The sequence below is a fragment of the Prenolepis imparis genome, unplaced genomic scaffold, assembly GCF_030444845.1.
Source record: "Prenolepis imparis isolate NDT839.2.m4 unplaced genomic scaffold, iyPreImpa1.0 SCAF_4, whole genome shotgun sequence".
Classification (NCBI taxonomy): domain Eukaryota; kingdom Metazoa; phylum Arthropoda; class Insecta; order Hymenoptera; family Formicidae; genus Prenolepis; species Prenolepis imparis.
Window position 1 is genome coordinate 2,815,260 of NW_028141162.1, and position 20,161 is coordinate 2,835,420.

The 20,161-nt window shown below is 37.7% G+C and overlaps 3 protein-coding genes across 3 annotated transcripts; all 3 read right to left on the reverse strand.

The window, feature by feature from the left end:
- Window positions 1–399: 399 nt before the first annotated feature.
- Window positions 400–10,919, reverse strand: LOC145935382 (uncharacterized). Its single transcript, XM_083036669.1, has 4 exons — window positions 10,614–10,919; window positions 3,287–3,375; window positions 2,414–2,638; window positions 400–1,736 (listed from the first exon to the last, which is right to left on the reverse strand). Exons 2-4 carry the CDS (start codon window positions 3,368–3,370, stop codon window positions 1,092–1,094), a joined length of 954 nt encoding a protein of 317 aa, XP_082892795.1. The 5' UTR covers window positions 3,371–3,375; window positions 10,614–10,919; the 3' UTR covers window positions 400–1,091.
- Window positions 10,614–16,114, reverse strand: LOC145935381 (hyaluronidase). The gene is made up of 6 exons (XM_083036668.1): window positions 15,250–16,114; window positions 13,986–14,626; window positions 13,301–13,512; window positions 12,704–13,130; window positions 12,061–12,265; window positions 10,614–11,989 (listed from the first exon to the last, which is right to left on the reverse strand). The coding sequence occupies exons 2-6, from the start codon at window positions 14,051–14,053 to the stop codon at window positions 11,825–11,827; spliced, it is 1,077 nt and encodes a 358-aa protein (XP_082892794.1). The 5' UTR covers window positions 14,054–14,626; window positions 15,250–16,114; the 3' UTR covers window positions 10,614–11,824.
- A 264-nt stretch (window positions 16,115–16,378) lies between these two features.
- On the reverse strand, window positions 16,379–19,489 carry Nmt (N-myristoyl transferase). The gene is made up of 7 exons (XM_083036667.1): window positions 19,353–19,489; window positions 18,470–18,711; window positions 18,066–18,393; window positions 17,834–18,004; window positions 17,571–17,751; window positions 17,217–17,480; window positions 16,379–17,141 (listed from the first exon to the last, which is right to left on the reverse strand). The coding sequence occupies exons 1-7, from the start codon at window positions 19,397–19,399 to the stop codon at window positions 16,983–16,985; spliced, it is 1,392 nt and encodes a 463-aa protein (XP_082892793.1). The 5' UTR covers window positions 19,400–19,489; the 3' UTR covers window positions 16,379–16,982.
- Between the last annotated feature and the right edge of the window lie 672 nt (window positions 19,490–20,161).

Below are 20,161 nucleotides of genomic sequence, written 5' to 3' on the forward strand. Positions count from 1 at the left end.
ATAAATGAAAAAATCTAAACAGGAAACATCTTGCACAATTCACATATCATTGGTTTGAAACATTATTAGCTTATCTATACAAACAAAATGCTTTCATATTAAATCATATCAGGGAAAAGCTTTAAAATAAAACTATGGAGATTAATAGAAATCAGCTGAAAAATACAAAAATTTTCTTGAAAACAAAATAAATGAATGAAATGCAAGATGGAAAAATACATGTCAAATGATAGAACTTCGAGTTTATAAATACAACGCGATGTGTATAGCATAATATTATTAATAATAAATATAAATGTAAATGAGAGTGAGAGGGGGGGGGATACAAAACATTCTTAAAAATATTAAAAAATTATACAGGAATCACACTAAAGAGGCATAAGTGAAGTAAGTAATACATACCATCGATGGTCTTTATTCTCTAGGAGAATAATACAATGTATACGTCATAGTAATTGACGTCATGTCAAGACTGATATTCAGTCTCGAGAGTATTATTCATATATTTTCATCGATCGAGATGTAGATCTCGCTAAAGTGTCACTCTATGTATTTAAAGTTGAGTTAAACACCAAATTGTGCTCTGCAACTCTTTAAATAATTAATTAATTAACATAATAACAATTATATAAATATATATTAAAATTTTCTCCCATACACTTCTAATCTTTCCACTTTCTCACGCTCTTGCTATTTCTCTTTCTCATCCTCATTAGCGAATCCAATAACGATATAATTAATTTTGAAACATTATGTTCACACATTTATTTTTAATTCGCATGTTATTTTCTAGTTATTTCATATAATATAAGCTTTCTTATAGAATATAAAATGTGAAAGATACCTTTCTTTGCAAAAATAATTTTATCGTAATCCATAATAAATATCAACAGTTAATATCTTATGATCCAATTATCGCTACGGAAATAAATATGTAGAATCAAAATCAGATAGCGTATTATGTCCAAATTGTTCACTTATCAAAATACCTACACACGTACGATAAACGCGTTTTCTAAGGATCTCGACCAATTCCTACGAATGTTGCAAGAGTGGTGACATCCGTGCGACGACGAACTTCCGGCAGGCTTTTAAAAATCTTTCTTCTTCTTCTCCTTGCCTACCAGGATGTTGTCGTGATAACTAATCTCTTGGCCAGCGACGGCGGGATGTAGATAATGCGGTTCCACGTCGATCTTCTCCTTCACGTCCGAGTCTAGTACCAGAGAGTGATGGGGTCCGCGATGTAAGTGCTGTTGCTGTTGTTGCTGATGTTGATGCTGATGCTGATGCTCATGCTGGTGCTGATGATGATGCTCGTGCTGACCTTCTTCTTCGTCTCTTTCGCTATACTTTTTAAACAGCTCTCGCAGCTTCTCCAAATCGATCTCTTCCTCCTCGAATTTGGAAAATTCCTTTAAACCGGATTCGTCCAGTTTCTGCGATTCTTTTAGTTTCTTAAACAGTTGAAGGAATCGTTCGTTAGTCTGAGCTCCGTCTCTAGTCGTGTTCTTCGAGGCATTCAAATTCGGATCTAGCAGCAAATCTGGTGTTTCGTGCGCTACGTTCACATTCTTATCTAAGTTCTCCTCTGTCAGAGACTGCAGCAGAGTATTGTAGTCCGGTTTGATTTTTGAGGTTTCCATACAGGAGCTGCAGGAGCAGTTCGTGATAATCTGCACTTTCTTCTGCATGGTCACTGGATTTTTCTGCTCGTCTTTACAATCTAGTGTTACCTGCAAAGTAATACAAAATAATCTTTAATAAGAAAATTATAGAGAAGTGTGGCAAGAATTTTTTAACACTTAAAATCTTACTAATTTGTACATATATGTATTAATTTGTTATCAAATTTATCTATATAGTTTGATAAGTAGAGAAAAGTTGTCTATAAATTATACTTAAGATATTTTATATTTCCTATTTAGCATTAATTTGATCACAAATTAATATTAAATTTCTATTTAATTACTTGTCAAGAACACATTAATGTGTTATAAGTTTTTTATGACATAGCATAAAGGTACGATTTAAACAAATATTAAGCATCTCCTAAATGATATCTTTTTTTAAAAATAATAAATTTGAGAATAGAAATAATAAACTACATAGTTGCAAAAAATGTTGATTTACTAACATATATTTATACATAGTAAAAACAAATAAAGAAATATCCAGCATATAATAATTAAGAGACGTAATTTTATTAAGTCTTGAAGAGTATTGTTATTAGATTACGAAGTGTGATAGCGTTAAATATTTTTTTAATTAACATGATAATCTTTCTTACGGATACAAGTCATTTATTTTAAAATCTGAGGAACAAGCGTTACGCAATGCGACTTTTAAAAAAGATAAAATTTTAATTATCAATTTATTTTTAATCTCATTTCCTGTATTCATATATACTCACAGTGTGCCAAACACTGTCCAGAGGTTGGCAAGAATCGCAATAAGGTCTTATGAGATCACCAGGTGCGGATGGCTCGCTATGAGGGACCATGTATGAGAAACAAGCACCAACGCATACATTATTGTCCAATTCCTGCGAAGAGCACTGAGGCCATGTCACTACTTGCTTTATCGGCGTTGTCTTGCACCAGCTGTGCTTATCTGGATACAGCACGATATTGTGAACCTGGAGATTGTTATTAATCAGTTTTATCTAACATATCTATTTATTTAAAGGCAGGCTGAAAAATATGTACATAGTTTTTTCAAATTTAATAATAATAATTTTTTCAATTTGTGTATTACATTATTTATTAATACGAAAAGGATCGAAATGTCTAGTATATACCTGTATTTTACTAATACAATTTATTTGCATACGCATCAATAACAATGAGTCAAAGCTTTATAAAATTAAACCCTTTCTTTTAATATTAGAAGAAAATACCCGGTAAAAAAATTTTTATATATAATTATATATATAACAGAACTTAAAATTATATTGAAATATATAAAATTCTATATAAGTTATGTATAATTATATATAATTTTATATGACTTATTATATAATAATTATATAATTATATAATAAGTCATAAAATTATATATGATTAATACATAACTTATATAGAATTTTATATTGTGTTATATATATATATTGTTATATATATTATATTATTATATATAATTATATATAAAACATTTTTTACCGGGAAGTATTTTTAAAAAATTGAATAATATGTCAAATTTTTCTTTTTTGTACACGTTTCAGTCAAAGAAAATACGATTAAAATAAATTAATTTTCAGAGATTTTATCAAGAAACGAAGATGAACCTTGTGTTCACGATGAGCATCGAGCTGAGCGGAATGCATCATTAACAACAGCATTATCGTGGACAGCCGTCTTATCGTCCCCATGATTCCTGAAACAGTACAAGGAAACAGAGATATCCGAATCTCTCCAATAAAATCGGATAAAGCAAATAAAATAATTCACATATTTAAGAAATCGCATATTTATTTCTGTGAAAATGAGATGTAGCCATAATAACAAAATTGTTTACATCGCCGAAGAATTATATCGTGGTGGAAGTAGAATGATGAAGAGAAGATAGAGCTGGTCCTGAATGCAAATTTTAATCTTTTCTACGAATTGGCGAGACGATTGCAATCTCCGATGTGTATGTCAAGTGTCTTGTGAGATTGTGATTATCCTTTCGAATGAATAATAGTCGCACATTGCTAGAAATCATTAAGATAGTATGCTCTTGAGTTTTCGGGTTTAACGATCGGTCGAAATTGAGTTACAGAAATTTGTTAGCAGAGAACACAGTAAGAGAGCGAGAAAGAGGAAGAAAATCGCGCTCTCTTAATATTTATAAACTTTATTCATATATTCACAATGTGTTGATGATGAGAGAGAATCAGATTTTAAAGTCGTGATATTAAAATATCAATTTCTCTAAGCAATTGTGTAAAGTGTATAAATGTAACAGAAGAAGATAATATTTGAATAAATTACTTTCACTACCGGGAAGAGTTAATTAGATGGTTCGCGCGCGCGATCTCCAAGTATCTGTAAAAAGACACGTTGAAAGTTATGGTCCGCCCGTTTCGGCGCCAACGAAGGAACGAGTTCTCGTTGTCGAATGATGGCGCGACGTGGTTCATTCATAGATCGTTAGTTAAAGCCGATCCCCCGATCTCGATGTGGCATGCTCGAGTTTAAGTTTCCGAGATCTCGAGATAAAAGAAGTTCTTGTATATCCTCGAAGCTTGGTGCATAGGCGGGAATTCGTCGTAGACGTCCCCGCCATAAATAGCGGCGGATTTAAAGCAACGAACCTGAGAACGCGATGCACTCCTTCCGGCGATGTAAATAATTTTAAAGTCAGGGAATGCCTGGACGTGAGGCGCTCGCAAAAGATAAAAGATAGAAGAACGTGCCTTCCATTTAAATACAACAAGTTAAAAACGATGAAGATTATAAGATTCGGCAAATAAAAAAAATTTGCCGACGTAAAAGAGTAAAATAAAATTGACACGTAACATATAATTTATCTTTTTTAAGATAATTTAAATATAAAAAGGATTATACATATACACACACACACACACATACACGCAAATTTGATGGCAATTCTAAGGAAGAAGCAAGAACAGAAAAAATACCGATGTACTAAAACCTATAAAAAATATACATATTAAAAAAAATAATATACACAGATTTTTATATCAAGCACAAAAAGTTCCAAGTTTTAAATATGCTTGTTACGAGCGTTTCGACTTATCGAAAATTAAATCTTCCGCGATCCAACCACAGCTACATCGATACGAGTGTCGAATCAGGAGGACGCGGTTCCAATTACGTCGACTTCGTTGCTTTTTCGGCTGCTTCGAAAAAAAGGAACTAAAATCGTGAGATCCCGCGACGTTGCATAGGTACTCTCGTGCGTTTGCCATCCTTCGAAGGATACACGTCCTCGTCGTCCAGGCCTCGTCGGACTCGCGAGCTGAATTCCTGACAACGGCAAGAATCTTGTCCCTCGCCGGACAATTGGTCGCCGGCATTTCCAGAGAAAGGATCGATTTTTCGTCTCCGTCGCCGTCTTGTTCACGGATGCATTTCGATTCCGATCTACCCCTCTGCCTCTCACCGCGCGTCACCTCATTTTCTCCTCGTCTTCCTTCACATTTCCTTTTCCTCCTATTTCACGACTTCCCCCGTACGTCTCCCGTTCCTATGAACGCATTCGGTTCGCAGGAGGATCTTTTTCTTCGCTCTTCAACGCAACCCTTCGTTCCCCTTTATTCTCACGCAAAATCTCTCCGATCTCCCGTCTTTTATTCCGAGTTCCGAGAACCACGATGCAATCAGGACTACGTCGATTTTGTGAATTTTAGAGAAGCCGATCGTCAGAAATCACCTGGAGGAGAAAGCGCGGAAAATAGCAATTTGTATTTTGAATATTGGATCAATCCATGTTGTCGCAATTGTCGTCATGCGAAGAGATGATTGATTTTTCGATAATACCGTCGAATTTATATCGTATCGCAAGGATAGATCTTATTCTTGCCTGGGTTCTTGTTTACAGGATGCAACTTGAGAAATTCGGAGAAACGTATCACGTTTCAAAAATTAGGCCTCTCGAGTAATTCTTGTTGAATCACCCTGTATGCTTCGAGACCGCAAAGGTGTGGGGCAACACGATGCGGCCGCCCGTCTCATTTCTACGAGCGGAGATTTGAATGACCGAATAGGATGCAACAGGGACGTACTCGAGCAAAGCTCAACGAAACTTGATGGATCTGAGATTTTTGAGATGCAGCAAAGCTATAAGATTGTCATCACCCCTATGTTGATATGATAAAATTATAACAAGGAAATAAAGTTAAACAAAAATAAAATTATAACAAGTAATAAATACGTATATGATATAAAATCTATATGCATATAAAATCCTATTAGTTCCCTGATGTTATATAGTAAAATTGAACTTTATATCATTCTGCAAAACGTTTCACTTTATACGTAATTCGATTATTGTCACACTTCGCAGTTTCAATGGATATTTTTCAAACATTCAAGATTCATTATCTTAATCACAATTAATTAAATTTGTTTCTTCATATTCGTACAGAATGAAATCCAGAGAGAATCTAATACTATGTAGATTATAATTTACCGATTATAATATATGTGTAGAATAATATTAAATATTGATTAATTATATGTGTAAATATTGATTAAATAAATGAAATAAATATTGATTAATTATATATGTGTAGAATAATATTAAATATTGATTAATAATTATTAATCAATATTTAATATTATTCTACACATATATAAGTAATTTTTCAATTACAAGTTTTTACATTGCAATGGTCCTCAGCATCTCTAAAAGCATCAGTATAGACATTTTATACATTTCTCCACGAAATAAAGTGGCTACGGCCCTGTGACGGCCGCAGCCAGAAGTCCAAAGCTCTTTGTTGCTGCGCCACCTTCTCTTCTCGCCTCTGGGTCCGTGTCGGTGGCACGGAGGACCTACGGCCCACCTCCTTCTTCGCCTTCATCTCGGTCCCGTGCCTTCGATTTGCTCGTGTCCTCGAGATACCGAGAGAAGATAGATAGAGAGAAAGAGAGAGAAATGCGATAGGAGAGGGCAGGAAGGCAATAAGATCGAAGCGAGAAGAGATGAACGAAGAGAGAGAGAGAGGGTCCTGCACCCAGCCGCGAGATTAATTTGATTTTCAAGCAAATTTGACGCGCCCCCGAGCCTAGGCGGTGCCGGCACAAAGAGCGCCGCGCCTGTCCGCCCATGTGTGTGCCATGGTCGAAATCTCCGACGGTTTTCCATCGATTCTCTCCCCCGTTGATCCTTCTTTATCTATTCTTCGTCGACAGCGCAGCATCCGATGCGTTCGTTATAAAAGCGCGATAGGTATCGCAGGCGTTTTAGCGTTGAGAGCGTTAGATATTAGATCGCGTAGCAAACTGAAACGTCAAGATAGTTAAGTATACATATCGATGACATCAGCAGCGAGGAAGCTATCGCATTTTCTTTGATCAATTATGTTTTTACGAGCACACGTGTTTCATAAATAACAGAAAATAATTTTAAGTTAAAAATATCATGTGACACTATGTGTTGCCTCTATCGCCTTCATTATTTTTAATTTCGCGAAAAGTAAAGTATAAGAGGAAAATATCATACTGTTATTGCTACATTAAAAATAGATATTAATTATTATTGCCTACAGCTGACAATGAGTTAGAGCACCGATAGATACCAAAATATATTGAAGAATAAAGGGAAAAAAAATGAAAAGAAATCTCACAATCGTCAGCATTTCGCGGACACTTGCAGATTTTCGTACGTCTTCATGATCGAAACTTTTCGATCTGTTGCGTAGTCTTTTCTCTTCACGTAACTCCGACCGATCCTCTCACGTCGACAACCATAAGCGACATATATGGTCTGGCATGCAGGGTCACGGGGTCGCGAGCGAGCACCAACGACGATTTGTTTCGTGATGAAGCTGTCCACGGCGGGAAAAAATATTATTCCTGCCTCTCTTCTGGTGCGTGTCGGATTCATGCGTGCGCCAATCCATCCTGCGGTCTCGTGTATAATACCTTGCCGAGGGAGAGAGAAATCCGGAGTTCAATCTCCCGAACTTAATGATCCGGTGCATGGCCGAGCGATTCGGAGATGACGGCGAGTGATATATCCATAATTAGATGTCTCGGCCCTTAATCTTCCCCATTGATTTTAATGAAAATCTCCACCTCCTGTTTTGACATACCCTAATTTCACATTTTGCTGGGACGCCGGCGCGCCCGATATTTTTCTTTCTATTTCCTTCTGTTTCCTATCTTTTTCTTTTCTTCGAGATATCGGGATACCCTGGGCGAACTAATAGATCGCCGCGGATACAGGGTGAGCTTGAAAGATCGAGGAAGAGTAAGGAAATAAAAGAGGAGTCGACCGCGCGAGGGTGCGGATCGCGCGATATCTAAAGAGGAGAGAGAAAAAGAAAGAGAGAATGATGAAACGGGGGGCTCGCGGGGTACGTAAGGTTGAACCAGGAACGGGCGGGCGCGCGAGGGAGACGGACGGCGCCGAAAAAAGGAGTTTGCCAACAGCACCGGGGGATGCCCCGAAAACACGCTGGACGTGTGGCGCCATTTCGGCTCCTTTTTTTTCTCCTTTTTCTTTGCCGTCGCCGTCCCCACCGTGTGCGTGCGCGGTTTTTTTTTCTCATGCTTTTGTTTCTTCGCCCATACTAATTCTTCGCGAGCTGCACGGCGTGTCCGGAACGCGTGTGGAGAACGAATCAACGGAGCCCGTGAGAAGGGGACGAGGGAGAAACAAGCCAGGCGGAAGAAAACTTATACGAGCTTCGCTCTAGTCTTTTATGATAAAATAGTAATAAAAAGTGCTCCGATGTTTGTTTTATTTTAATTTATTCGCCAAAAAGTATTATATATTTTTATATTATCTACGAAGACGTACAAAAAATAAAGGAAGAAATTTGTTTATTCCAAATATCGATGTCGAAACAACCGTGTCGTTCTTCTTACTATTAGTTCAACTTCCACATTTGATATCAAAAGTTAAATTTGCTTCCCTTGTTCTTATTTCACTGAGTTCTAGTTTCATATCGAATGCTGAAAGGAGGTGGAGGTACACGACGAAAGTGGTCCCGCGTGCGCACAGCACACGCGACTCGTGTGCGCGACTTTAGGGGCCCCCTTGGCGCGATGTGGTTGGCCCCCGTGAGCGCGCGGACCACATACCTGCAAACGAATGCTCTTAAAAGGGAGGGCACAGCCAAAGAACAGGTCGTTAAAATGTAATGACATTGTTGTTTTTAATGCTCGCCTCTTTAAAACGGGCTCTTTCGTCTTCCTCGAGCCTGCCCGCTACTTCTGGCGCTACTAAATCCCCCCTTTCCCCTTTGATCCGCCCTTTCGCCCGCGGCCAAGACCCCTTTAGCACTCTTCTCTTTTCCTCGCTCACGCGAAAAACAAGGAGGGACAAATTGCGAATTATTTGTCCTCTTTCGATCGGTGTTGTTGCTTGAAAATATATCCAGTTACACACTTCATCGCAATTTTTTTCTTTAGAAAGCACTTTCAATATCTCATAGAGAAAAATATTGTGAAAGGTAAGATGATTCGCAAGCGACTTTCAATAAAGTTTTGTCTGAAAAAAGTTTTAAACGTGAGATATTTAAAAAATACCTCTATAAATAATGACATAAAAGTATTCACACAAATTAAAAAATATTCAGCATAAAAAAGTATATATTTATATGTTTAAAAATATGTGACAACATGTCTTATTAAAAAAATTTCGATAGCATAATTTCTTCCTATAAGAAAAAGAAGAGAATTGTTAGAAATATATTCTATCAAAAGATCAATCAAAATTGAATGAAGATTTTTGATCGACGATACATTTCCACGCACGTGAGAAATATTGCAACGTTTGATCGACGCGACTGACTCGGAATCGAAACTCCGATATTCTCGCCTTGTCGGACACCTATAAGAGCGACCAATTAAGTTTGACGGTAGCTGCGAGCTATGGACCAATCGCGGACAGTCTCCGTTAGAAAGGAACCGATTATGGGTTCGCTACCGCGCAACAGTTTAGCTTGGAACTTAACTGTTGCGTCTAAGAAGAGCTATCATTAAGTCTGGAATAGGGGTCTGAGGGCATTTAGGATTAGTGGCCGAAGCGTTTTGGATAGGGTGCTTCTGTATATCGCTCGAGTATTCAGGCCCCCTCATCCACACTTTGGAAGAGAACCGCGATCATCGTAACTCGATCAGCTGGTGTTGGATTCCTCGTTTTCAAAGCGGAGGTATCGGAGATATCTAACATAAGTGAAGATATTTACAAACCAATACAAGCCTTGAAACTGGTATTCATGCGATAAACTACATAAAATACACCGTTCGGTAATAGAAAAAAATGTTCTCTTAATAGCGGAGCAAGAGATGTTTTCGCTTTTTCAATGAGACGCTTAATTCGAAAAAAAAACTCTTACAATTAGAAGAGAAGGCACAGAACAGATCGTTAAAATGTATTTAAAAAATTAAAAGAAATATAAATTATACCGTTTATACCATTATTTGAACCCGCCTATAATCTAGTGATCCCTTTAAATTATTAATATATAATGGAGCACTTCGAATGGGAACCGAAGCTTTCGCAATCCTCCAACGATTTATACAGAATTCCGAAGCAATGAGAGTACATCGATCGCGCTGTATATACGCATACGGATAATGCGTGTAAGTGTATATAAGTGTGTATGTATATATGCACACGCGTAGGAAACGCACGCATTCAATTCACGAATGCACATTCACACAAATACACGCAAACACGAATGCGTTTCGAATTTCGCAAGAGACAGACGATCTCTTGCTGAATGCAGACTCTTTCCAGTCTTTCCGACGAGTCAGCGATTTTCGCGAGCTGCTCGTCGACAGCTGGATCAGGTTCGAGTCGCAGCAGCCGATGAAAGGAGTTGTTACTTAAAATGAATAACGTGAATCGAGTCGAGCGACGCTGGCATCTCAAGTCTATCACCGATCCGGGGGAAGCCTTGGCTCTTCTGCAGAGGGACTGTCACTCACCTCGGTTTGCACGTCACCGTTGTTGTCGCTGTCTCGCCCGCGAACTGCGCACCAACGCGCCGCCGGTTTTCTCGCGAGAGCACCTAGAGCAACAGGTATTCTAGTCACCGCTGGGGCGACCAGGAATCTTGCCTCTCTCGCAAGCGGATAGAGAGAGAGAGAGAAAGAGGGCTCGTAACCTTCGGGTTCTCTGTTTCCGGTCAGATGGATCCGTTTGAGGGAGTGCGTACAAGAACCTCGACCTTTCGAGTACTTGGAGGCTTCCGATATCACAAGGCTGAGAGCCGAACGGAGCTAAGTTGAGCACGAAACTGTGCTGCCGATCTCTCGTGTTCCGTTCTCCTCCACAACCTCCCGCCCGCCCGCAGCCTCCTTCTCTTCTTCTTCCTCCACCTCCACCACCGGGTTCCCTTCAGCTTCTCCTTCTACTCGCGGTGCGCGCGTTCGGTTCCCGTTCCGTTCTCCCTCTTCGTCGATCTCGCGCCTTGAGATCGACATTCTCCGCAGGTGCGACAGAGCCAAGAGAAAGGACGGGGGCAACAGTGAGGCGAATACGTGAAGGGGAAGAGAGATCAACCGTGTGTGAGCAAGAGAGATTTGCTGACTACCACCTCCTCTCTACAGAAAACGCGTCGCGCGTACTGTAAAAAAGCATACCGCCCGAGGCGTTACATCGCGAACCAGTAAAACTTGTCGTACGCCTAGCATCGCGCACTCATCGTCCTCGTCGTAATCGTAAGACTGGACCGTGCGCAATCGCCCGTTTCAAGGCGGAGCGCGATGCGAAGGTGACGAAGAGGAGGATTCGGGGATGGTGAGCCGGACGTCAAGTCGCGCGCCTCCACCGACATTAACGAGATCACTAGGGCTGCTGCCGGTCCGCAAGAATTCGGAGTCCGGAGCAACTGAAAGCTGGCGGTTAGATCGTGCCTCCCTCTCTTGCTCTCACGGTTTTTCCCTCTTTCTCTCTCAATCTTCGTCTATGGTTTCCGATATTTATCTACGGCTTCTCAAAAATTTTTTTAGAAACTGGGATTTTGCTTACATTTGTTCAAATCTATAAATGTATCTACATAAGAATGTTGAAAATATAAATATGTCAGATCATATTAGGAACTGAGAAGTTAAAATATGAACTAACGATTAAATAATAATCATCATTTGTACTGTTAGTTGAACTTGCGCAATTGTCGTTTCTACCAATAAATGCACTATTGTTGTTTGATCCGCTTTATCGCCGGTCCTAGGACATCTCTCACGTATTGCTGCAAATCCTTGCACTTCTTCTCCGTGTCCGTATCATCGGAGCTGCCCCAAATGATCATGCCGTCAGCACCCAGGCTGGCGATCATGTTGATCGTGTTCTCCGTATCTTTCTGCGCAGACAAATTCTCAGGATCAATATTGATATTTTCGAGATGTTTCGAGAAGCTCGAAAGAAACTCACCTTACTGAGAAATTTATCTCTCTGATCTTGATATTTAAACCAGTGATATGGAAGAACTTGTTGTTTGCTGGAACTCTTCTCCGCCATTCGCAACGCCTCCGACACTCTGCCCTTCACGAAGCCTACCCGATCCACCTCCTTGATCTCCTGCCTTAAGTACACGGAAGGCATGTGCACGTCCTCGAGTGTGAAGAGCCAAGACATTCTACGAAAATTATTATCGTGATTATCCGATCTTCTGAAACGCCGACCGTTTTTTTATCGCTCTTCGCGATTAGATAACACAGCGGGTGCGAAAATACGAGTCGCTCCGATTTTTAGCGCTCTGCACTATTCTCGACCTTGACCTATTTAACCGTAAATATCTCGTAATCTCAATATGCGATCCGCGCATTATCGTAAATCAACCGGCGAATTAAACAATATTATATGCTTATAAACTTTATCAGACAACGATGCGACAAGTTAATACCGACTTCAATGTTAAACCGCGAATAACGCGAGATATTATCTATCGAGAGATCGGCAAAGCATAATGACGTTCCGCGTAAAACATAATGACGCACTTACATATGTATGCTACTAAATTATACCTTTGCTATCAGATGTCGAATTATTGATTCGTCGGACATATTATACTCACTCGTCGTTTTCCGCCATGGTCTGACGATTGCAATGCGCGGTGCGTTGGCCAGGAGTATGATTGAAGCAATGCGGATAGCCGTAGTAACCCCAGGTGGCCTTAGGTCGAAGCTTATTCGCTGTCTTCAGAGTATCCTTCATGAATATCCTGCCGTACTTTTCGAAACGATGCTTTGCTTCCTTCTTGAGAGCCGCGTCGCTCCAAACGGGATGCTTTTCACGTTCCAGTTTTATGGACAGGGTCTTGTAGGGTTCGAGGGAGGCCCAATTTTGCCGGAAGATCGGTCGCCAGCTCTCGAAGTCTATCACACCGACGCCGCTGAATGACTCGTCAGGGATTTGCTTGACCAAATGCTTTCGGAATATTTCAAGATGTTCCTTCAAATCACCGTCTTGGGGAACGCCACCGTTTCTTTTCGTTACAACTCCTGAAAATACAAAGACTGATTAGAATGATAAAGTGAAAGTTTTAAAAAATTAAAGAATTAAAAATAGAAATTAGAAATAAAAAATAGAAATGTCTGAAAAATGTTTCATAATCTTTTGTAAATGCGCTTCGGGACAATTTTATTTGATGACAAAATTACTTTCGATTTACCATTTTTATCGGTCAACAGCGCCGGAAACATTCCAGGATCATAAAGAATCGCGATCTCTTCACCGCGAAATTTGTCATTCGTATTCTGACGAATTCCAAAATCCTTGAGATCCTCGAATTTCACGCCGTATTTATGGCATACGAAGCTGGGCACGTTCCAATAAACGTCGAATTGCCGCGGGTTGCCTTCCTCAGGAATCGTTGTGCCTAAGCTGGATAGAAACAAGAGGTAACTCGTGGACAATGACACCGGTTAGATAAGATATTTTCGGGCAGTCGCACTCGTATGTTTCGCGTTTATATAGTATTTCTAAGACCGCGGATTAGCAACCCTCGTGTCAAATTATTTAGTAATTATATTAAGTGTCCAATGAAACAATAAAGCAATAAAAAATAATATAATTTTCTTGCAGAAGTGCGACTACGTTTATGACAGATATTCAAAAATTGAAAATACAATATTTAAAACTTAAAATAAGGAATTCATATTTATGTGTATAAATATCGCAGAAAAATGAATTTACTTAGTAATTAATAAAACTAAAATACCCGCGCGCTTTTTATATCTAACAGATATCAATAAAGGATGACTTTATTTTAATATGTGAATAAAACTAAACTTTCTTTCGAATAAAGTGCGCAATTTTGAAAGGGTTGAGGAATATATTTTTCAAGCAAAAAATACCCGAAAAAAGTGGCGGCCGCGATGGTCGCGAAGGTAGAGATGAGAAAATGTCGACACGATAGCATCATGGCTTGTTCGATGATGAAGTTTCGCAGCAGGTCTATATGGACTCCGATGGGAAATTACAAACTGATGATTGAGAGTCCCGTGGTGTCGAGGTGTTACTAATTAATAAATTGGTAAAGTGATGCCAAGTAATAAAGGTCCGCGCGTGAACAAGGATTCCCCACAATGATCAGACTAGAGTTAATGTCGTTAGTACACTAAGCGTGCGACTGAATTTCGCTCGATTTCAGGGCAGTATTTATTCCGCACATTGTGTCTGTCTCGTGTCTTCCCCACCTACTCGTCCACGCCTCGTAGTGTTATCTGGCTCCGGGTATTGTTTGATGATTCGACGTTTCCGCCTTTGCACATATTCCCCTTGGGTTTCTTTTTTTGTCCTTTCTTGTTTATTACTATGCTGCTGTACAAAAGACACGTGGGCGTCAGCAAGTCATTCATGGCTCTTGATGGACGCCTATTAACATTGCGACTAAACACCGTGCGAGATCGATGCAAACGCGTGTCTCGCCAGGAACTTTCTATATGATAAAACGCAATGTATTCTCTTACGAAATAAATAGGCTCTCTTCTTCTTTCTGAAATAAAACACTTTCCATCACTCTTTAAAGCGATCAAAGTTAACAAATAGTAAATTTCATCATTAGAAGGCTACTCGTAATTTAGAGGAATTTTCTTGTAGTGACAAAACATATTTTGTTGTAAAAATATTAATATAAAGAATATATCCTGTTGACATGTAATATTAAAGAAAAATATTAAAGAATGTATTTTATAACTATTCGCTGGATGTAATATGAAAAGTTTATATAAAAGTATCATGTCTACTGTTATCATATTGGCATTGGATAAAAATAATTGCAGACAATTTATATATTTTTACGCAAAAATATTTTAGTAGTAAACACATAAGTCCGTGAGACATTACTGAAATGTACTTCTTTCAATTTTATATCATGAAAATTGTTTCTTATGTTTGAGACTATTTAGGTTAATAAAAATTCGATACGTATAAAAAAATTGCTTGAATTAAATTGATAAATATTCGTTAATATGGACAATAATTATTACCCGCGAATATTAGATTTTACTTAATACAGATATTTGATTACACGCATTAGTTAATACAATAAATTATCGACAAAAAGAAGTGCAAAAAATTTTGTCCAATTATTTTGCGCATTATTATTAATTTTCTCACATAAAGAAAACATCTCACGTTCATAGGTATTACATAGCAGGCCCATATTTATTGCATCCTTGACTCAGTTTTCCTGATCACCATTTAGCATTAATTAAACAGGTCGACGTTTATATATCGGTTTCGCCCTAGAAATTTCAATAAGCTTAGATGTAAATTTTTGTACCTGGAAAAACAATTATAAATGAACTTGCGAATAGACGTATCAATTATTTATATCGTTAGCAATATCGCTAGATTGACAATTTATATTCAAAGAAAAATGGAATGTATGTCTTTTACTATCTGTTCCTGACGGTATTGATCGATTGTTTGTACGTGTAGCGTGTAACGGGTCTACAAACTTATCAAAGGTTGGTCGTTACTCGGATGTCGTCTTCCTATTTAAAAACAAAATGTAAATTGTAACCGGTTATAATCGCTACGGGTTTTCTCTCTTATCTGCGGAGACCTTGTCGCGTCAGCCGTGCTCTAGGTTGCAATGTGACGTTTGTTCGGAATAATCATGTTATAACAAAAAGTATTGTTATGCGATCATCTTACCTCGAAACATGCATATAGAATAGAGAAATTAAGTTTTTATCATGTTACCACTACACATATGAATAGAAAATGTATGTGCGATATTATTCAGCGAATTTGAGCAAAAAATTTCGCGAAGCATTAATAGCTAATATTTTGCCGCTTCATTAAAATTGCATTGTGAATATAGTTTCTTTAAAAAATGTATAGATTTTTTTATTCTTTCTAAATTTTTTTTCTGATACGAGAGTTAAATGAATATATTTGATACTGCAATCAAATAAATATTTTTCTCTTATCGAGCCCATAATGTATTTGGTTTCTTCTTAATATGTATTGTCTATTAAAAGTTGGTTTCTTTCAATGTCTTATAAAGACCTCTAATCTCTAGTTAGAAACAAATCTTGTTATATAATCCTGAGTTTTATCTTCAATTACTATATATGTTGCTAATAATTGTTGATATAATAAATATTTACGATAAAATACAACTTATTTATTCATGTAAATATGGATATTTGAAATAGGCGAGGAAAAAGGAAGTAAGAAACTAGAAATATCAAAAGAAAGAGAGAGACAGAGAGAGAGAGAGAGCAGAATCAAATCATTCTCGATAAATTACGTTTTATTTTTAATTTGTCTGTTGCTCATACTTCGGCATATCTTGTATCACCTAATTAGCCGAGAAGATGTAAAGGAAAAACGAATAAAGAGTTACTTGGCGTCTAAGAGGCTTAATATTATTGAAAATTTTTCACTGATGATGGGATGGCCTCCCACGTATAATCGCTATTAATCGCATGATACTTATCTACATTGCTCGAATCACGCAGGTACGTATATACACGTGCGCTGTACAATGCACAATTTTCATAGTAGTCCCGCTTGCGTATAGTCCAACCTAGAATGTTCAAATGCGCCAACGACGAAGACAAAAGTGATTTTCGAGAGATCGAGTTACCTATTCGATCGTCGATGTTTCTGTAAGAAAACTCGTATTCTTTTCAATCACTGTAGATACGTTTATTATTATTATTTTCGCCGGTAAGAAAAGTCGCATTAATTCCCGTCAGACATTGTCATCTTTACTGCTTTTTTTTTCTATTGCTCTATGAGTCCATTGTCCGCTCGTACGTAACGCTATCTCTCTTGCGAGAACGCAAGAAACTCTTTCTTTCTCTCTCTAGATAGCAACTAGTTGAACTAGAAGCTTACTGGAGCACGAGACCGATTTTGCCGGGTGTCATACTAGGGCAACGCCAGTTATATAGGTAGTACTGAAGATTGCCATCGCCAATCCCGAATTTGAGGGGCTCTAAAAACTCCTTGTTGTCCATAAGATCCAACGCGTTAAATACGTCAAAACCCAACTGTGAATAAAGACCGTGTGTTCGATAATCGTTCGAAAGTTCTACGTGACGAAACACATGAAATAAAAGACTTACATCACGCGCAGATATTAAAGCGTCCATCATTAGTTCAAGCCATGGCGTCACGGTAGATACATTGTAGAAACTGTATGCGGCTTTGAGAGTCTTGTGTGTCTGATGATGCATAATGGAGCTCGGCAACGTGTAATAACTTACCATATCAGTAATCTTCCCCTCCTTCTCCACTACAAAACTGTTAATAATACCAGTTCGTGGCAGAAACCAATGTTCGAACTCTTCGGCCGAGAATGTCGGAGCGAGATCAAACTTCTCCAAATACTGGAAGATAAATACATTGTGATAATCAAATATATAATATTAAGTCGATAATCAAATATACAAGTCGATAAACTTTATTTTTATACTCACTTCCATTAATATCTTACGCGCTTGCGGGATATCTGTATAAACCAATTTTCTGAAACCTGGTACCTTTGGATTCTCTGGCAGTTTATATAGCTTTAGAGTTCTCTGCATCGTCATGTTGCGAGTAAGATGGGAAAACTTGATATCGATTAACTTCTTTGGATTCAAGGATCGGTGCCAATACCTAATATACATACATATACAATTAATACTGATTAATTTATTAATTATTCAAATGTAAGATTTTGAATGTTTTATATATTGACCTGCAAGTCGCGATAGGTTTTGGTAAGACGACACCGGCAGTATACACAGCCTGAAAAATGCCCTGCAAATTCACTCTCCTTGTAATTTCACGTATCAACACAGGAGCGACTCTCTTCGATCTCAGTTTTTTATGTACGCATAGGAAGTTGATCTCCACCATTTTCTGAATACTAGAAACATTTTCAACATTACATTATGAAATCGAATATTGCGCAAGCATGCAATACTCACTGATTATAGACACGTAGAGTGGCTGGAATAGCAGAGATAAAACCGACTAGACGTCCGCTCTTGCTCACTCGCACACCACAATGCCATTCCTTGCACCAGCCAGGAGGTTGCAGCGCCCATTTCAAAAAATTGGGAGGATAATCAAATCGAAACATCGCGTCATCATCTTCGACATAATTCTCCGAAAGTAATGTATATAACTCCGATAAAACCAGAGGATCATCCAAGTTCAAGGTATCCCATTGAAAATCGGCAGGTAATGAATAGGGCTCTGCTCTAATAGATGTTTTATCAGGTTCAATTGCCTCATTGCGTACAATTTTTTCATCTGAAAATCAATAACCAGAGTTTCTTCAGAAAAAAATATTAATAAAAATAAAATTAATCTTTAATTGATTATTCACCCATTTTTGGTACTGGCTGAGTGTTCCAAAATTGATAAGGTTTTTGCATTGCTTCCTCCTGAGTTTTGGCAGGTTTTTGTTGCATATTAAATACCTCCATCGCCATCTGGATCTCCTTGATAGAGATATTGCACGCACTAGACATCTCTTTCTCTTTGTCTTCCTTATTATTGTTGTGATTTCCACTGGCTGCATGTGCTTGCGCATGTTCTCTTCTTCTTCTTCGATCTTTCTTTTTGCCACTATAATAAAATAACAACAAAGTTTTACTATGTTTTTTCAACGCATAATGAATACAATTTTCAATGTATATATAACGTAACAAAATGTAACAGGAAGAAGCATGTTCAATAATCATTATAATATAATCAGACAATTATGACGTTACATATATATATATATATATATAGCAAGAATACAGATTCATATATGTTACGAGCAATCATGAAATAAAGAAGTACAGTTTTATTTATATATGTACAAATTGGTGATAATCAAAAAGCGACCTCACAGTTATATATTACATATATCTGCCAATGAATTAAATTCCATCGGAATGAAATGAGTTAACAAGTCACATAGAGTATGAATGAATAATACGTGAAAATGTCTTCCCGAAGTAGAATTCCACGTAATTGATTCGAGGATCGTCTGCGTTTTATGTTAAACCGTTTTATAATAAAAACCGCGATCGAATCTCGCCGTAGCGATACAGAATAGAAGAATCGTCAATAATTATGCGGCAAATCGTGTTGAGCGAGGAATCGTTTCTCAAGCGAATATAGGTTAAGACGAGGATGTGTAATGCACGGCGATCTCCAGGATATCGTGTCGAAAGCGAATCCGCGATTATTCGACGAAACGAAACGTGTTTAGCCTGTACCTCTTGTTCCGCTGATCTGGAAGCTCGCCTGGTGGCAGCTCCTCCATTTTAATATAGATTTTCGTTGCGCATACGACGTCCACAGTCACTCACAGTGACGCTGCTGGAAAGTGTCCGAACGTCTTCTCAGATGGAGGGACGCAACTTGTACGCATGCGCGGTAGCGCTGACATTAAAAGCGTCATGAATATAAAGTGTTATGAATGCTCATCAAGCATATAAAATTAGAGATATGCATGCATATACATATAAATTTCACGAAATTATTTTACATATCAATTCAAACTCGAATGCTTCATAAATCTAGGGATTCGTCATTTTATCTAAAAGTCCGACATTATTTTCTTCATTTAATTAAAAAAGATTTACTTAATCATAAACTCTCCAATTATGCTGAGAAGTTCGACTATATTAACTTTTATTTATAGTAATTTATAATTTGTTGCAAATAATAATTGAAGATTTAATCAAGTTTTATTCGAATACTCGTTTTTATAAATTATTAGTTATATGGCGAAATATTAAATGTAAATTAAAAATATATACACGACGTATTATCCGCAAGAGACATTTATGAAATTAATATGAGGTTTGATTTAGTGTTAACTGAAATTATTTCACAAGAACAAAATTGCCTGTAAATAGGAGTTTTGCATATTTGATTATATTTACCCAACATAAATGTATATCGCGTATACTATCTAGAGAATATCAAACCAGCCGGAATCCGCGAGTTTCGTTACATGTGATATTAATTAACGTAATAATAATTCATGTCTGTAATAACAGTTTCTACCATATCGCATGTC

Bases quoted from the DNA above. Each gene is read 5' to 3' on its own strand.
- Nmt (XM_083036667.1), bottom strand. From the start codon at position 19,399: ATGGAGGAGCTGCCACCAGGCGAGCTTCCAGATCAGCGGAACAAGAG. The intron at 18,005-18,065 runs GTGAGTATTGCA...AAATGTTTCTAG, and splicing joins ACTCTACGTGTCTATAATCA to TATTCAGAAAATGGTGGAGA. The intron at 17,752-17,833 runs GTCAATATATAA...TATGTATATTAG, and splicing joins AAACCTATCGCGACTTGCAG to GTATTGGCACCGATCCTTGA.
- LOC145935382 (XM_083036669.1), bottom strand. From the start codon at position 3,370: ATGGGGACGATAAGACGGCTGTCCACGATAATGCTGTTGTTAATGATG. The intron at 2,639-3,286 runs GTTCATCTTCGT...AACAATCTCCAG, and splicing joins ATGCTCATCGTGAACACAAG to GTTCACAATATCGTGCTGTA. The intron at 1,737-2,413 runs GTGAGTATATAT...ATTACTTTGCAG, and splicing joins TGGACAGTGTTTGGCACACT to GTAACACTAGATTGTAAAGA.
- LOC145935381 (XM_083036668.1), bottom strand. From the start codon at position 14,053: ATGATGCTATCGTGTCGACATTTTCTCATCTCTACCTTCGCGACCATC. The intron at 12,266-12,703 runs GTGAGTATAATA...TAATTTTCGTAG, and splicing joins ACCATGGCGGAAAACGACGA to AATGTCTTGGCTCTTCACAC. The intron at 11,990-12,060 runs GTGAGTTTCTTT...TTGTCTGCGCAG, and splicing joins GAGATAAATTTCTCAGTAAG to AAAGATACGGAGAACACGAT.